Here is a 14101-nt window from a genome sequence, read left to right as displayed (position 1 = left end):
ATGTGACCCTATGTAATAGGTGTGTTAATTAATATCAATATATAAGAATATTACTATGTTATATACTATTAAATATAATCATAAGCAATATTGTATGTATTATAATATAAACTTGTATATACCCAGGTAAGTATAGAATAGCCAGGTGTTTTTATTAAACGAACCTATAAGTCAAGCAGTAAGTAGGGGTTCACTGTAAGTTATTAGACAGTCGGTTGGTATGGATTTTACAGAAAATAGACTATAACTTGTTCTATATTGCCTGGAACAACAAAAGGTAAGGTTTGGGAAAAGAAGTGGCAACACGTTGTATTTTGCCAATATAAGCTTACATATAGCCTACGTACGAGTTATTAGGCACAGAAATAGCTTTATAACAGAGATTAATAAAAGATATAAACGTTTACCTCGATCGTCGTAAAACTGGCCCCCGACAGCATTGAGAAGACACAGGGTGAAAATAAAGATAAATTCCAGGATCCCACACGACATATCGCATATTCTTCCACCTAGGTTAACACACTATCCTCCATGTATACATGTATAGTCATAGGTTGTACTTCTGGCGTGGAGGACATAGCGCATGCGTAGGTTCATTTCCTCGTAGTTTATTGTTCCCATGGCAGCAAGAGGAACGCTTAAACCGAGCGCGTGTTACCAGCAGCATGGGATTATGATCAGTGACATAAGAATCTCTTTTGAAAGAATTAAAACGATATAGCTGAAGATTAAGATGTCAACCTACCGCCGAGTAATTAATTGACTTTAGTGCGATATGTTCGTTTTTTTTAACACTTTTCCTGAAATCTTGTAAAAAACACATGACATATTATAGGTAGCCAGAGAGTAAAATGATTATAGGATTATTCCTGACAAATGCATCATGCATAAGAGATTAACAATTACAACTGTAGGGTCGAGTAGACGATTCCTTTTTTTTCGCGTTATTTTAATCACATGATTGGGTGTAAACTAATTATACAGGTAAACATTAGATTTTGTGTATTCAATGGTAAAAACTCGAAAATCTAAAAAAAAACCCAGCTTATTTTAAGACTAACACGTGGTTATTTTTATATATTCTTGTTATATATTCGCACTCACAAACTCATATCAAATTCTAACACTTATTAACTAAGCAGGTCTACCTGTGAAATTAGCATGGCATACCTCGAGCACGTCAACACCCACAGACCTTAGCCACGCGGCTATCACGTGGCCATTATGGCAGTCTCATAATTAGCGAAGCTAAATACCATTCCGTTCTATTTCATTCCATTCCTTTACAGGTGTAGTTTTAGAAATAAACATCAATCCAAGTTATTTTTCTAAATATAGATCTATCGAAGTTTATATATATATAGACCCATATCTTTGCTAGGCAAGTTTCAATCATGGCACCTCAGTGAGTAAGGTGGGGTGGATCCCGGTTTTGGCCGAGGAAACTTGTTGGTATTTTCCTGCCTGGTTTCCCCATTGTCTGTCCCTGTGCAGATGGAATTCGATGAATTATAGGCGAAAACTCGCGTGCAGATTTAAAACATGATAAACCTATATTATTAGAAAGTAAGTGATTTCCATATCGTATCAATTAACAAAGCAATATGATAACCTTCTTTATGCACTGTAGTCGAATGTCATGTTTTCAATTTTATACCACTGGCAACTGTAAATTACCATCTTTACAATTTGTATAGTTTACGATATATAATAATTCAATAAACAAGCAAAACAAAGATAATCAAACTTTTAAAAATTAGATTGCGATTTGACCCAGTATCGGTTTAAATTGTTATAGTTCATCTCTTCCCATGCTATTCAGTTTATATATTTTAAGTACATTTACTTCTCGTTAGTTCATACTAATTAATTGCTTCATTTTTTGACTAGGAACTGGTCCCAAAGGTTATGGTTCAATATTAAGGCCAACTGCAGATTTGATCAAATGACACGGGATGTAAATAGGCTAGCGCTAGCGCTAACCCTAACCCAAGACCTAACCTTTACCCTAACAATCACGTGCTCTAAACCTAAACCTCGTGATCTTGATGAAATATGCAGTTGGCCTTATTATTTAGACCTATCCGCCCCCAAACGCTACTCAATTTGTCCTTGGGGCCGCCGATTCGACATAAAATTTGTCATGTTTGTTCCTTGGATAAATGCGAATCGATTGACGGACTTCGATTTTCGATGAAGTCACAATTCTAAGATGGCCACGATGTCGTCATAGCCAGTTCCTTGTCCATCGAACGGTGATACTTGTTTTCTATTTAATTTGTTAATTAAATATGTTCAAAATTTGATTCACAGAGATTAGCAGTTTCTGCCAAATTCCTAGTATATTTCTTTTATCTTTGAGAGACATATTGTTTTATTATTTGCTAAATCTATATTGACCTTACGCCAGGAAGATCCTCTGTATACTGATAAGACAAAGTCCTCTAATGATATTGAATTTTTTTTAGAGAAAGTAGAGTTTTATGTGGGAGATTGCCTAGAAACTAAAATGAAGAGGCAATAAACAATAAAAGCAATACGGCCATCAAGTAAAGCCATCACTGAAATTAGTATTCCTTTTCAGCAAAATGCCAATTACCACGACTCCATCTTGACCCTTTGCCATTTGTCTTTAGAAATAATCGACACGAAGACACACAAAATCGAATAGTAATTTCATGAAAAGATCATGGTTTTTTATCTGTCTGTTGACTGGAACAGGAGACCAATTGCTTGACAACTGGAATACACACATATCAAGTATGTAAAGGGACTAGATTAAATTCTCTACGACAATCGACAATATTAAATGTTGTGATTTGACAAGGTTTACATACTCTTACATAGTGTCATGCGCGATGTAGGGATTTGGGTACGATCGGTGATTCGTTTGTTCGTTCGTTTCCACCGAGTGGGATATCGCAGACAAACAATATGTGATTAAAAGCCGCTGTTTATCTTTACAGTTTTCGGAGATTAATTATTTATTCACGTCTTGATCCACGCTAACATGTACTCAGATTGATTATTTACAAGAAAACACATCAACGGTAGATAATCTGGATTTAATCGGATTAGTGAACGGCTTATCAATGAATTATACCAATCACTTATATAGGTGATGTGTATGAAGTAGATGTTTTTAACGACTGCTTCCACAGCGTTCAATTCATCATATCTTTGTAAATAATGAAGAAAGGAACTGAACCATTATAAAACTAAAATCTTCGAGAAGCATTTAGTAACTGGATACAGCAATAAACTATAACACATACTCGTGGAAAAACAGCTATTTATTTGGGCGACGCTTCGAAGAGTATTTCTCAACGTTATGAAGCTAATACCGCTGTTTTTCTATAACTATATATGTGTTATAGTTTATTCATTATAAGACTGATATCATTTTAGAGACATGGGGCGGTTGGGTGGCTGAATGGTTAACGCGTGCGCGCAGGATCAGAAGGTCTGTCATTGAGTCAAGTGGGGAATTTTCGATTCCGCGCTTATAGCTGACAAGGAGTAGGGTCGTCTGTCCAAACTTGTGCGTTTTCTCCGGGTACCGAAATGACTTAGTTTGAGTCAAGTGGACGTTAAACTCCATTCTCTCTCTCTTTAGAGAAATAATAATCAGCGGCTTTAAAACACAGAGCATGTAATATTGATATTGCAAGTTTAAAACTTTATAGATGGTATGGTCCTCTTTCTCGAAAACACAGATTGCCACTTGCCAGGTATTGCAAACCAACAACTTTGTTGTCCGGGTATGTATTATAAATTCATCACGATGTTACAACAGGGATAATAACTCCTCGATTAATGACAGCTACTCAGTAATTGTATTGCTTAGCGTGCAACAGCATTGTTTGCAGGTGTGTAAAAAATGTAAATGAAAAGAAAGCGTCACATAAATATTGACCTTCAAAATAAATTGGTATAGAAAGGTTTAATATTTATATGAAGTTCTAATTATATTTCCCGAAACGAAATCAGACAAAATAATGTTAACCTCTCTAGACTTTGTATTTAAAGATTAAGTACCACAATGAGTACCTTAACACTAGATTATCTGTATAGAGTATTGAACCGTCTTTGTTTGAACGTGCCTAGATTAAGTTAAAGTTAATCTTGGCGACTTCATCTTACAGACATATCTTTCTGTATACAAACTATTTAATTCCAAGACTTAAAGGCTAACAATGACATTGTCTGAAGCCCTCATTAGTAAGCTAACGGCAATTAACGTCAAATCTCGCGTGGAGACTACGCTCTTGTCGCTCGCCCAGTGAGAACTATACGATAAGCTCCTTATTGTCGACCAGCACAATATAATAACTGATTGTTCATTTCATTTCAAGATCAATAATCACAAGAGACACCACATGGCACCATCTTTATTTAATATTAACGATATCACAGTCTTGTTTTTTTTTTCAAAAGTCGTGACTATTGAATATGACTTTTTCATATCTTTATATTCGATCATTTTATTCCGGCCATCAAGCATATATACCTGTTGATTGATGGATTTAGCAATTTCTACTTGGAAATAAATTCGCATTTTCTTTTTTGATTAAAACTGAAGTGTGAAAATGATTGCATACAGAGCAGGTAAAGCTTATTAAGAAAATAAAATACGAGAGTGAATCGATTTGGAGAGAGAGAGAGAGTTCTATCTTATTTCAATAATTCGCTTGTGCGTAGGGGTCTTTAGTAGTGGGAGGAAACTGGAGGACCCAGAAAAAACCCACGAGGTTGGACAGGCGACCCTACTACTTGTCACGTACAAACGGGGAATCTAAAGCACGCCAGTTGACTCAATGGCAGATCTTGTGATTAAACCTCTAAATAGACCCCCACCCGCTGGATTTAATGGATAACACCATCACCTGAAGCCGATTCTATAATTGAAAATTGTGAGCGTGTGATACATGTTTATATGGCATGAGGGAAAACGGGTATTTTTCGCAAACAATTAAAAAAATTGGTGATTTATCGTCGAAACGTGTACAGTAAGTAATAAGATAAGGTTCATATAGAGAATCTTGGGGCATACTGGATTGTCAGTCCCGAATTGACAGAATAGTAATGGAGTGACTCCTGTCACAATTCTGCCAGTCCCGACAACGGAGGTGGTGTGGGTAGAATCGTGATGTAATTATACATAACAAATGTATTTCAGCTGTCTAGGTTGGTTAGGATAGTTTCTTATGCAGTCGGCGCATGTAATAGCCCCTAATCACCCCTTTAACTGGATTGTTACTATTTTAGGGATTGAGCTAATTCAATTCAGGAAAGATCAGTCGAGTATTCCCCAAAGAATGAGTTTACGTTCTTACCTTGTATAAAGTTTATGGTCCAAGCAAAGATCAGTATTCGAAGCATGATGAGAGCGTACACTGTTCCCAGGTTGATTTTTCAACATACCGTTCAATGTAATAACTTTTTTACTGGATCAACTAATATCTTATTCCTTGCCTTTAATTATCTCTTGTCGGCGAGCACAGGATCTGAAGTATGAAAATGACATACAGTTTAATAACATGGGGAATCCATATTATATTGGCAAACAGAAGCCCAAGTCATGCGAACATAAAAGAGTCATGGTTTTATAAGGTATAATATATAGTGTACCTTTCTTGTAGGTTTCTCCAACGGACGTGGAGTGGAATGTGTCTCGTATTCCAAACACACAATAAAGAAACGAGTGATTTTTTTTGAAAATTGAGTTTTTCGAAGTTTGCAAAACAAATCAAAGAAAGTGTGTCGAAAAACAATAACTAGAACTTAACAACATTTATTTTGAATTATATTTCTGTGCGCTAATCTAGGTAAAATAATTTTCTGTGGATATTGAAATTGTTTTTTTTTACATACGAGAGCTGGCTGAAAAGTTCTAAGCCTGAAAAGGATAGATCAATTGGATTGAAACAAACTTTAGCCACCAACAAGTACAATCATTGAATGGGTCATAGCCATAAGAACTGCAACTGTAGTGTAATTATTGTCTTCGTACCATACCATCTTGTGAACCTACCCATTGAAATCACTGCAGAAACTGGCTATAGGGCAATCACCAAGTACCCGCAACTGAAAGGACGAAACCCAAACACAGATGGTCTCCACTTTAGAGGATGATGCCGCAGTACAGAAATGAAATGAAATGGGGTTTAACGTCCTACTGTTCTGCTCCGAACTGGGCTAATGAAGACGGATATACGCCAGACAGTGTGCCATGAGGGAAATTATGCCCGGACAGCGGCACTACGGCCTACTCTTATATCGAATTCCAACTGTCAAGGGATCTTTTACGTGCACGCCAATGTGTACACGGGACCTCGGTTTTTCGTCCCATCCGAACGACTAGACAGCTGTCCTTGTCAGGCCCTCCGTCCTGCATCACCGACAAGGGAGAACCACGCCGGAAAATCTTGATGAACTTTCTCGGCCAAAGCATCCGACCTCCAGGCTAGCGAGCCAGCGTCTCACCCACCTAGCCACCGTGATCCCTTCCATAGTTCAGAAGTGGACTGCTTAATTTAAGCGTGTAAGAGAACGCTTTGATGATGACCAGCGTTCTGGAAGGCCATCAACAGCAACCATTCAAGAAAACATTACCCGGGTGCATAACATGGTGATGGATGATCGCCGATTGTCCGTGTTGTGGGCATATCTTATGAGAGGGTTGAGCACATTATCGCCAATGAGTTAGGAATGACAAAATTCCTGCAAGATGGATGTAAAAGCTCTTAGCTGCCTATCAGAAACGTGTAAGATTACTGACGTCCCGTGATTATCTGCGCCGTTTTGATAATTTTTTGTCCCGATTTTGCCATGTCAGACTTCCACCTGTTTCCAAAAATGAAAAAGGAACTACTTGGTCGTCATTTTCCTAGAAATAATGACGCCATCAGGGTAGCTGAAGAAAGTCTCTTACTGACCAGCATCAAGGCCTTGCAACATCGTTGGCAACAAAAGTGTGTGCACCTCGAACAGAACTGTGTAAGAAGATAAATGAAAACCATCGAATTTGTACAGGTCTTTTAAATAAGAGCCTTGAACTTTTCCGTCAGCCCCTCGTATGCCGGGGCCACTGTGACTAAGTGAGACATACACTGGCTCGCTAGCCCGGAGGTCGAGAGCTCCCGGTACTGGTCAAGAAAGTTCATCGGGATTTTCCTGCTTGGTTTCCCCCTTGTCAGTGGTGCATGACGGAGAACCTAACAAAGACAGCTCTCTTTAATCCTCCCATGTACACATAGGCGTCACGTAAAAGATCCCTTGGAAGTTGGAATTCGATATAAGAGTAGGACAAATCGCTGCTGTCCGGGCAAAATATCCCCTCATAGCACACTGTATGGCGTAAGCCCGTCTCTTCATTAGCCCATCGGAGCAGAACAGAAAGAACTTAAACCCCATTTCATTTCATTTCCCTCGTATGCCCGTCTTCATTATCCCGGCTGGTACAAAGATGTAGAACGTTAAATCCAATTTTATTTCATTTCCTTTTACACCATGAATCTAACACTTGTCACTTACTCTTTCCTGTACAGCAATTTGGATATTAAGATACCCAGAAACACCCCCAAATAGAAAAAAACATTCAAAGAAGTAGATGAAAACGCGTTTTAATTTTGTGAATAAAAGTTGCTTGTTGCGTTTCTGGTTCATTTCACTAGAATTCTTTTTAGACATTTCTAGTTTATAACAGTATTGATCTAGTTTCATCCTTGGCGATATCCAGCCCGTTTCATCCCAACACTTTTTATTCCTGGCATAAAATAGATTTAACTAACGTATGTTTCTCCCAAGCCGACATGTTAGTTTTTTTTCCGTTCTAAATCAAAGGGAAATGCCCCACACGCTGCAGTAAAATGTGGAAAGAAACTATTTTCTTATACTTGACATAAAAGGGGTCAAATCAAATCAGCTAAGAGTACAGATATAGTCAAATAAACCTCTGAGGAAATTGCAAGAAACCTCATAGTGTACTGAATGAATAAGACTCAACACCCTAGCTACCGAGCTAGACACATAAATATAAATATATTTTACGCAAGCTGCTGCTGATATTGTTAACGGTCCAAGTACGCGTATATTAATGAAAAGAAAAACAAAGCTGAACACAACAACCAAAAACGAAAAAAAAACAACAACCCTGTAAACTTACCTATTACCAAACCAGAAGACGTAACACTATGATATTGTCTTTTCAAGCATGAAGAAAATACTGATTTAATATCAGACACTAGTGCCTCTATAGTATCTAGATCTATAGAAAGTCTAAGAATCAGACTTAGTCTATATATATATATATATATATATATATATATATATATATATATATATATTCTGTATGTAATTATCTCTAATTATACCCTTCTAATTATTTGTCAGTTACTAATTGAATAATAAGATGTTAATCTAGTATTATTATTTATAAGGAGGTACTAGGGTACGGTGGATTTAACATGGGTTATATAGTACACCAAAACTTGGTTTTACCATTGACCTTTACCTTAATTACCATAAGTATCTTTGAATAAAATGACCCAGAAAATAACACACACTTAGCTCTTCCCTTCATTAAACGAGCATGTTTAGGCCTTTACGTAGGTACCATCACGATAGAACTAATGACGCCATTAATTCTACTGTGAGCATTATTGCACAGACTAGGACGTGATAAAAAAAAATCATAAGAAAATAGAAGCAACTACTGAGACGTTTACAATAATAAAACAGACCCAACATGTAAAAGAAACAGATAAAACACGGACATTGTAAACTACCAGAGATTTACCCAAATGAACTGAATGAAATGGGGGCAGAGTCTACTGCCGAGTACCTCCTCGAATCTGCATTACATAGTAGACAAAGTTGTAAATTTGAAAGAAGACCTAGACGAATTTTAACTTAAATTAGCCACTGACATGCAGCTGTATAATAATATAACAAAAATACCCACGCCCCCACCCCAAATTATGTCTTTATATACAAAAAATCTGCTCTGAATTTCATATTTCCAATTTATCACCCTTTTCGCTATATGCTCATAACGGTAAATTCGCGCCCTGGAGCAATATGTATCCGACATCCATGCGATTGTAAATATTTGCTAGATGGTGTTTACAATTAGTGTATGATATTTCATCGATCTTGATATGATGGCTCACTTAGTTATTGACCACTATGGTAATATTCACTGAACCTACAGGCAATAACCAGTCACTCTTTCTATCGTTAAAACATTCAATTCTCTCAATATCTTACATGAATAGTGAATTCAATCGGATATTCGGAGATAAACCCACCAAACATAAGGTTGCAAGACAAACTAACCATAGTTCGAATTGACAAATACAAACAACAAACCTGACGGAACTGAGTAAGTGGTGGTCATTGAGAAAGTGAGTAACATTAAAATTCAAGACATACTACGACTGCATAAATATGTAGTGCCAGATAGGTATGCTTCAAACCGTTCTTTTCGTGCATAACTAATTCTTGAAGTAGCTAAATCCCTATTCTTTGGCACCTAGAAATTGACACAAAAGGGTCGCAACGCAAATAATTATGTAATATGAATTATATAAACTGATGTACATTCTGTCGTTTCTGTTTTTACTCTAATTTCAAATCAGTTATGTTCCGCAAAACACGGGAAGAGTCCAAATTGAATGGCAGTCTTTGGCGTCTGGTTATTCCAGTCTACATCGGTAGAATTCTCCTGTGGAGTCTGTCGCTTCATAACAAATGGCGTCCGAAAGCACTCTTGCACGCGATTTGTGTGCCAATTGTAAAATTTTCATTTTGTCTTAAATATTGGATATCTTTTTACGGCAAGATAACACCATCAATGTTGATTTAAATTGACCAATAAGTCGTGTTTGTAATGTCGGGGACTGTGGATGATATGGATGAAAGACTTGCTTCCTTTAATTCGGGTGGTGGTGGGGGGCGGTGGCTAAGTGGGTAAGACGCTGGCTCGCTAGCTTGCAGGTCGGGTGTTCGATTCCTGCATTGGCCGAGAAAGTTCATCGAGATTTTTCGGCGTGGTTCCCCCCTTGTCAGTGATGCAGGACGAAGGGCATAACAAGGACAGCTGTCTAGTTCGGATGGGACGAAAAACCGAGGTACCGTGTACACATTGACTTATGCCCGTCTTCATTCTCCCAGGTCGGAGCAGAACAGTAAGACCTTAAACCCCATTTAATTTCATTTCATTTTCAGATTGTTTCTTTTTTCCCTTTAATTCGGTCGTGAACTTGATGGAAACATTTCAATGGATGCGAATTTTTAATATATTATTTATACCACAAAACTAGTTATAATATACTACACAATGTGGCGACTAATTAGGACCGTTCAAAAGCATATAAGAATGGGCTTTTTTAAAAATAAAATGGAAACCGACATCCATGGTCTTAAGTTGTACAAGCTTGTGGGCCCCGTCTACCATCTAACAAGACTGTCTTAACTGGCTAGGCGAATTCTAGTTTCACGACAGCTTTAAACCCTGGTTAACAAATAATCGATACCTTATAGAACAATATGTTATTATTTATCGGAATTACTGATTCGTCAAACAAACATTTGTCTACATGTAATCGAATCAGAAGCCACTGTTAAGTCATTTTACAGACAAGCCGATTAAACGGGTGTCCACTTCAGTAGTAAGGCGCTGATATATATTGGCAAAAGCTTTCAGCCTCATCAGACCCATAACCTTACTATCTAACCAGTCTTGCTAAATTAATCAAAGATGTTTGAATAAGTTGTGAAACATCTCAAGACACCGGATCGCCGCCAAAGGAATTGGAGAGACAGATTAAAAGAAAGCCGTCTGATACTGTGTGTTTGAAGGATAATGTGGAGTCAGTTACAAGTATCAAGAGAGATATTCCATGAACATCGGGACTGATAGATTTACATATTCACACTTGCCCCCTTGTACATCATATAAACACCTTATAGAACCAGAACTATATTCATCTTCATTGCCTTGTCAAGTCCAATAATTCAACCTCTAAATTACTACCAAGAGAATGTCCCCACTTAGCTGAATCAAAAACAAGTCCTTGTGAGTACATAAAGCATTTGTCCCGTCAATGAACATTGCGATATATGCTGAAGTCTAAACAGGGTATTTAGATAGCACAGTTCATTTGCTTTCTCTGAAAATAAAACACGTGTATTTTACACCTGCCTCGTATATGTTTGGCGTTGACTGTCTTGCACTGATACATACATTTTCGTCGGGGGATACTGCATCGTACTGTATTTATAACGAACATTGAACTATCGAATGTAATAACAACTGATACCGCAATGTGAATCGCATTAAGCCATTCCAGTATCGACAGTGGTAACTATACATAACGCGTTTGTAATGTTAGTCTAATTAATATATTGCAGTATCGACAGTGGTAACACTGCACACCGCAATGCAAGTCTAATTAATCTCTTTCAGTATCGACAATGGTAACATAGCATGTCGTGTTTACAATGGTAGTCTAATTTAAACTATTACAGTATCGAGTCATCGACAGTGGTTAAATAGCATAGTGTATTTAAAATGTTCGTCGAATTAATATCTTCCTCGGGATCCCCAGTGTTCTCATTCCGTTCTACTCCACTATACCCTGGGTTCCACGATTTCAAATTATCTGCCCTGGCTTAGATTGTAGCTAAAGTCTACGAACCAATACAAAAACAGTTTACAAATCAGTCGTTTCGCCTTCGTTTTTATAAAGGTAGATAACCATATTCATGCCCATTTACTGAATGATTTATGTAATAATGTATATATTTCTAATTCATTTGGGGATCACGTGGCTAAGTGGATAAGGTGCTGGCTCGCTAGCCTGGAGGTCGGGTGTTCGATCCCTGCATTGGCCGAGAAAGTTCATCTCGATTTTCCGGCGTGGTTTCCCCTTGTCAGTGATGCAGAACGGAGGGCCTGACAAGGACAGCTGCCTAGTCGTTCGGATGGGACGAAAAACCGAGGTCCCGTGTACACATTGGCGTGCAAGTAAAAGATCCCTTGGCAGTTGGAATTCGATATAAGAGTAGGCCGTAGGACGTTAAACAACATTTCATTTCATTTCTAATTCATTAATATTTAATTGTACATGTATTATCAAAATTTCTAGTATCTTTCGCTGATATAAATGTGTATAACATCTGTATTTTTGACTTTTGTTATTATTATTACAATTCGTTCTTTGTCTGGGATGTTTCTTTCTGTTATGTTTATTATTATTGAACTTATACTTGGCAATTCGGTTCACAATAACTTGTGCACGTTAAACTCCGGGAACGAACGAACGATACTCAATAAAACTCTCTAACCTACATATATATATATATATATATATATATATATATATATATATATATATATATATATGAACGTCCAGTCTTCATTAATATAATATTATATAATTTGTTGTTAATAAATAGCCATTTAGAATAATTTGGACTTCTCTCATTTAGGCTAACTCCCTTTGCCAACTTCCTTTGAAATTAACGATTTATGGGATTGATCGATAAAAATATCACAATCATCAAGGGCGGATAACTTGAAAACGTGTTCCCCGCAGATTAACCCAGGGGTCAGTGGAGTAGAACGGAATGAAACCACTGGGGATATCAAGGATGAAGTAATTTTTTCTAGTTCCCCATGTTCCCCACAGATTAACCCAGGGGTCAGTGGAGTAGAACGGAATGAAACCACTGGGAATACCAAGGATGAAGTATTATATTCTAGTAGCATACGACGTTGGTTTGCTGTCATTAATCTACTGTACTATCGATAGCGGTAATATCATATAATGTACTAATGGTGGTAATAAATTCAACTATTACAGTGATATATTGTATAAAGCTGACATTGTCTATTAAGTTGACAGTGTTAAACTGATATAAAATATTTATGATTTTGAATTATTTAGTCTAGTGTAACACTGGTGTAGTATGGTGGACACCTAAGTTACAGCATACGCGCAATCTATTACAGATTTGACAGTTATAATTAGTTAAATGTATTAAATCTGGTGTAATACTGGACGTGGTAATATTACATACTGAAGGTATAATGTACGTGTACCTATACTAGGTCATTTCGGTACTAACATATGTTTTTAAAAATTTTATTTCAATAGTTCGCTTGCGCGTAGGGGTCTTTAACAGTGGGAGGACAGGCGACACTACTCCTTGTCACGTACAACCGGGGATTCGAAACCACGCCAGTTGACTTAATGATACAGCCATCCAACCCCCATTTTCATTGTTGACAGTGGTGTACAGTACAGTATAGTGCATGTATAACGAAGCTGGAATCTACAGTACAATATAACAAAGTTAAAGTGTCTGTTGTAATTTATTACAGTGTTCACAGGGGTAATGTTGCATACTAATGTTATAATATAGGTGTAATCTATTACAGTATTGACAGTGGTAATGTTAAAAAATAGAGGAGTTATCTATTACAGAACTGACACGGGTAATGTTACACACTAACGTTATAATATAGATGTTGCCAATGGTGATGTCACATATAATCTATTACACTAGTGCCAGTGGTATATTGTATCTATAACTAGAGTTATCTATTACAATGCCAAAACTATATACTAAATTAAAATGTTGACAGTGGTGAGCTTACACGCTGTATTGACAACGTTAGAGTTATCAATCCATTGTAATATTGACAGTAGTAATGTAACGTACTGTATTTCTAAGGATGTACTATATATATACCGCACTGCAGTACTGTTGTGCCGCAGTAGTAATACATGGTTATTTATGATGTAAACTTTAACGGCATGAAAATGAAAAGCAAATAACTATATTTAATTCATTTCAAGTGGGTATCGATACAGATAGCGGTGTAAGTTAGTGATGAAACAGACTAGATTCTGTGAAGATAAAATGAAATATTTTAAGTAATAATGTACACATAGTGCAATACATACTCCCCGCAGTGTTTCATTTGATTCGCCCTATAATCCCACTCAAACACTGCCGGGCAAATCAACCTGGATTAACCAGTGCTTTATGTTAACATAAAAGTTTATAATGATAATTGCAGCTACATTAC

At 37.0% G+C, this 14101-nt stretch overlaps 1 protein-coding gene and 1 long non-coding RNA gene across 4 annotated transcripts in view; one reads left to right on the top strand and one right to left on the bottom strand.

The window, feature by feature from the left end:
- Positions 1 to 14101, top strand: part of LOC126818200 (uncharacterized) — a 33525-nt gene that overhangs the window by 2355 nt on the left and 17069 nt on the right. The window lies entirely within an intron of this gene.
- LOC126818189 (acetylcholine receptor subunit beta-like 1) overlaps positions 1 to 14101 on the bottom strand; it is a 47134-nt gene that overhangs the window by 30490 nt on the left and 2543 nt on the right. For 2 of the 3 annotated variants that reach the window (XM_050545453.2, XM_050545452.2), the window contains exon 2: positions 5337 to 5507. In XM_050545453.2, the coding sequence (XP_050401410.1) occupies positions 5337 to 5382 (46 nt within the window). In that variant the 5' untranslated portion in view covers positions 5383 to 5507. Of the gene's footprint in view, positions 1 to 407; positions 585 to 5336; positions 5508 to 14101 lie in introns of those variants that run through there. The other variant, XM_050545451.2, reaches the window with a different exon arrangement.

The sequence above is a fragment of the Patella vulgata genome, chromosome 4 (genome assembly GCF_932274485.2).
Source record: "Patella vulgata chromosome 4, xgPatVulg1.2, whole genome shotgun sequence".
NCBI lineage: Eukaryota > Metazoa > Mollusca > Gastropoda > Patellidae > Patella > Patella vulgata.
Note: the sequence above shows the minus strand (reverse complement) of the source record. Positions and strands in the feature narration are given on the sequence as shown.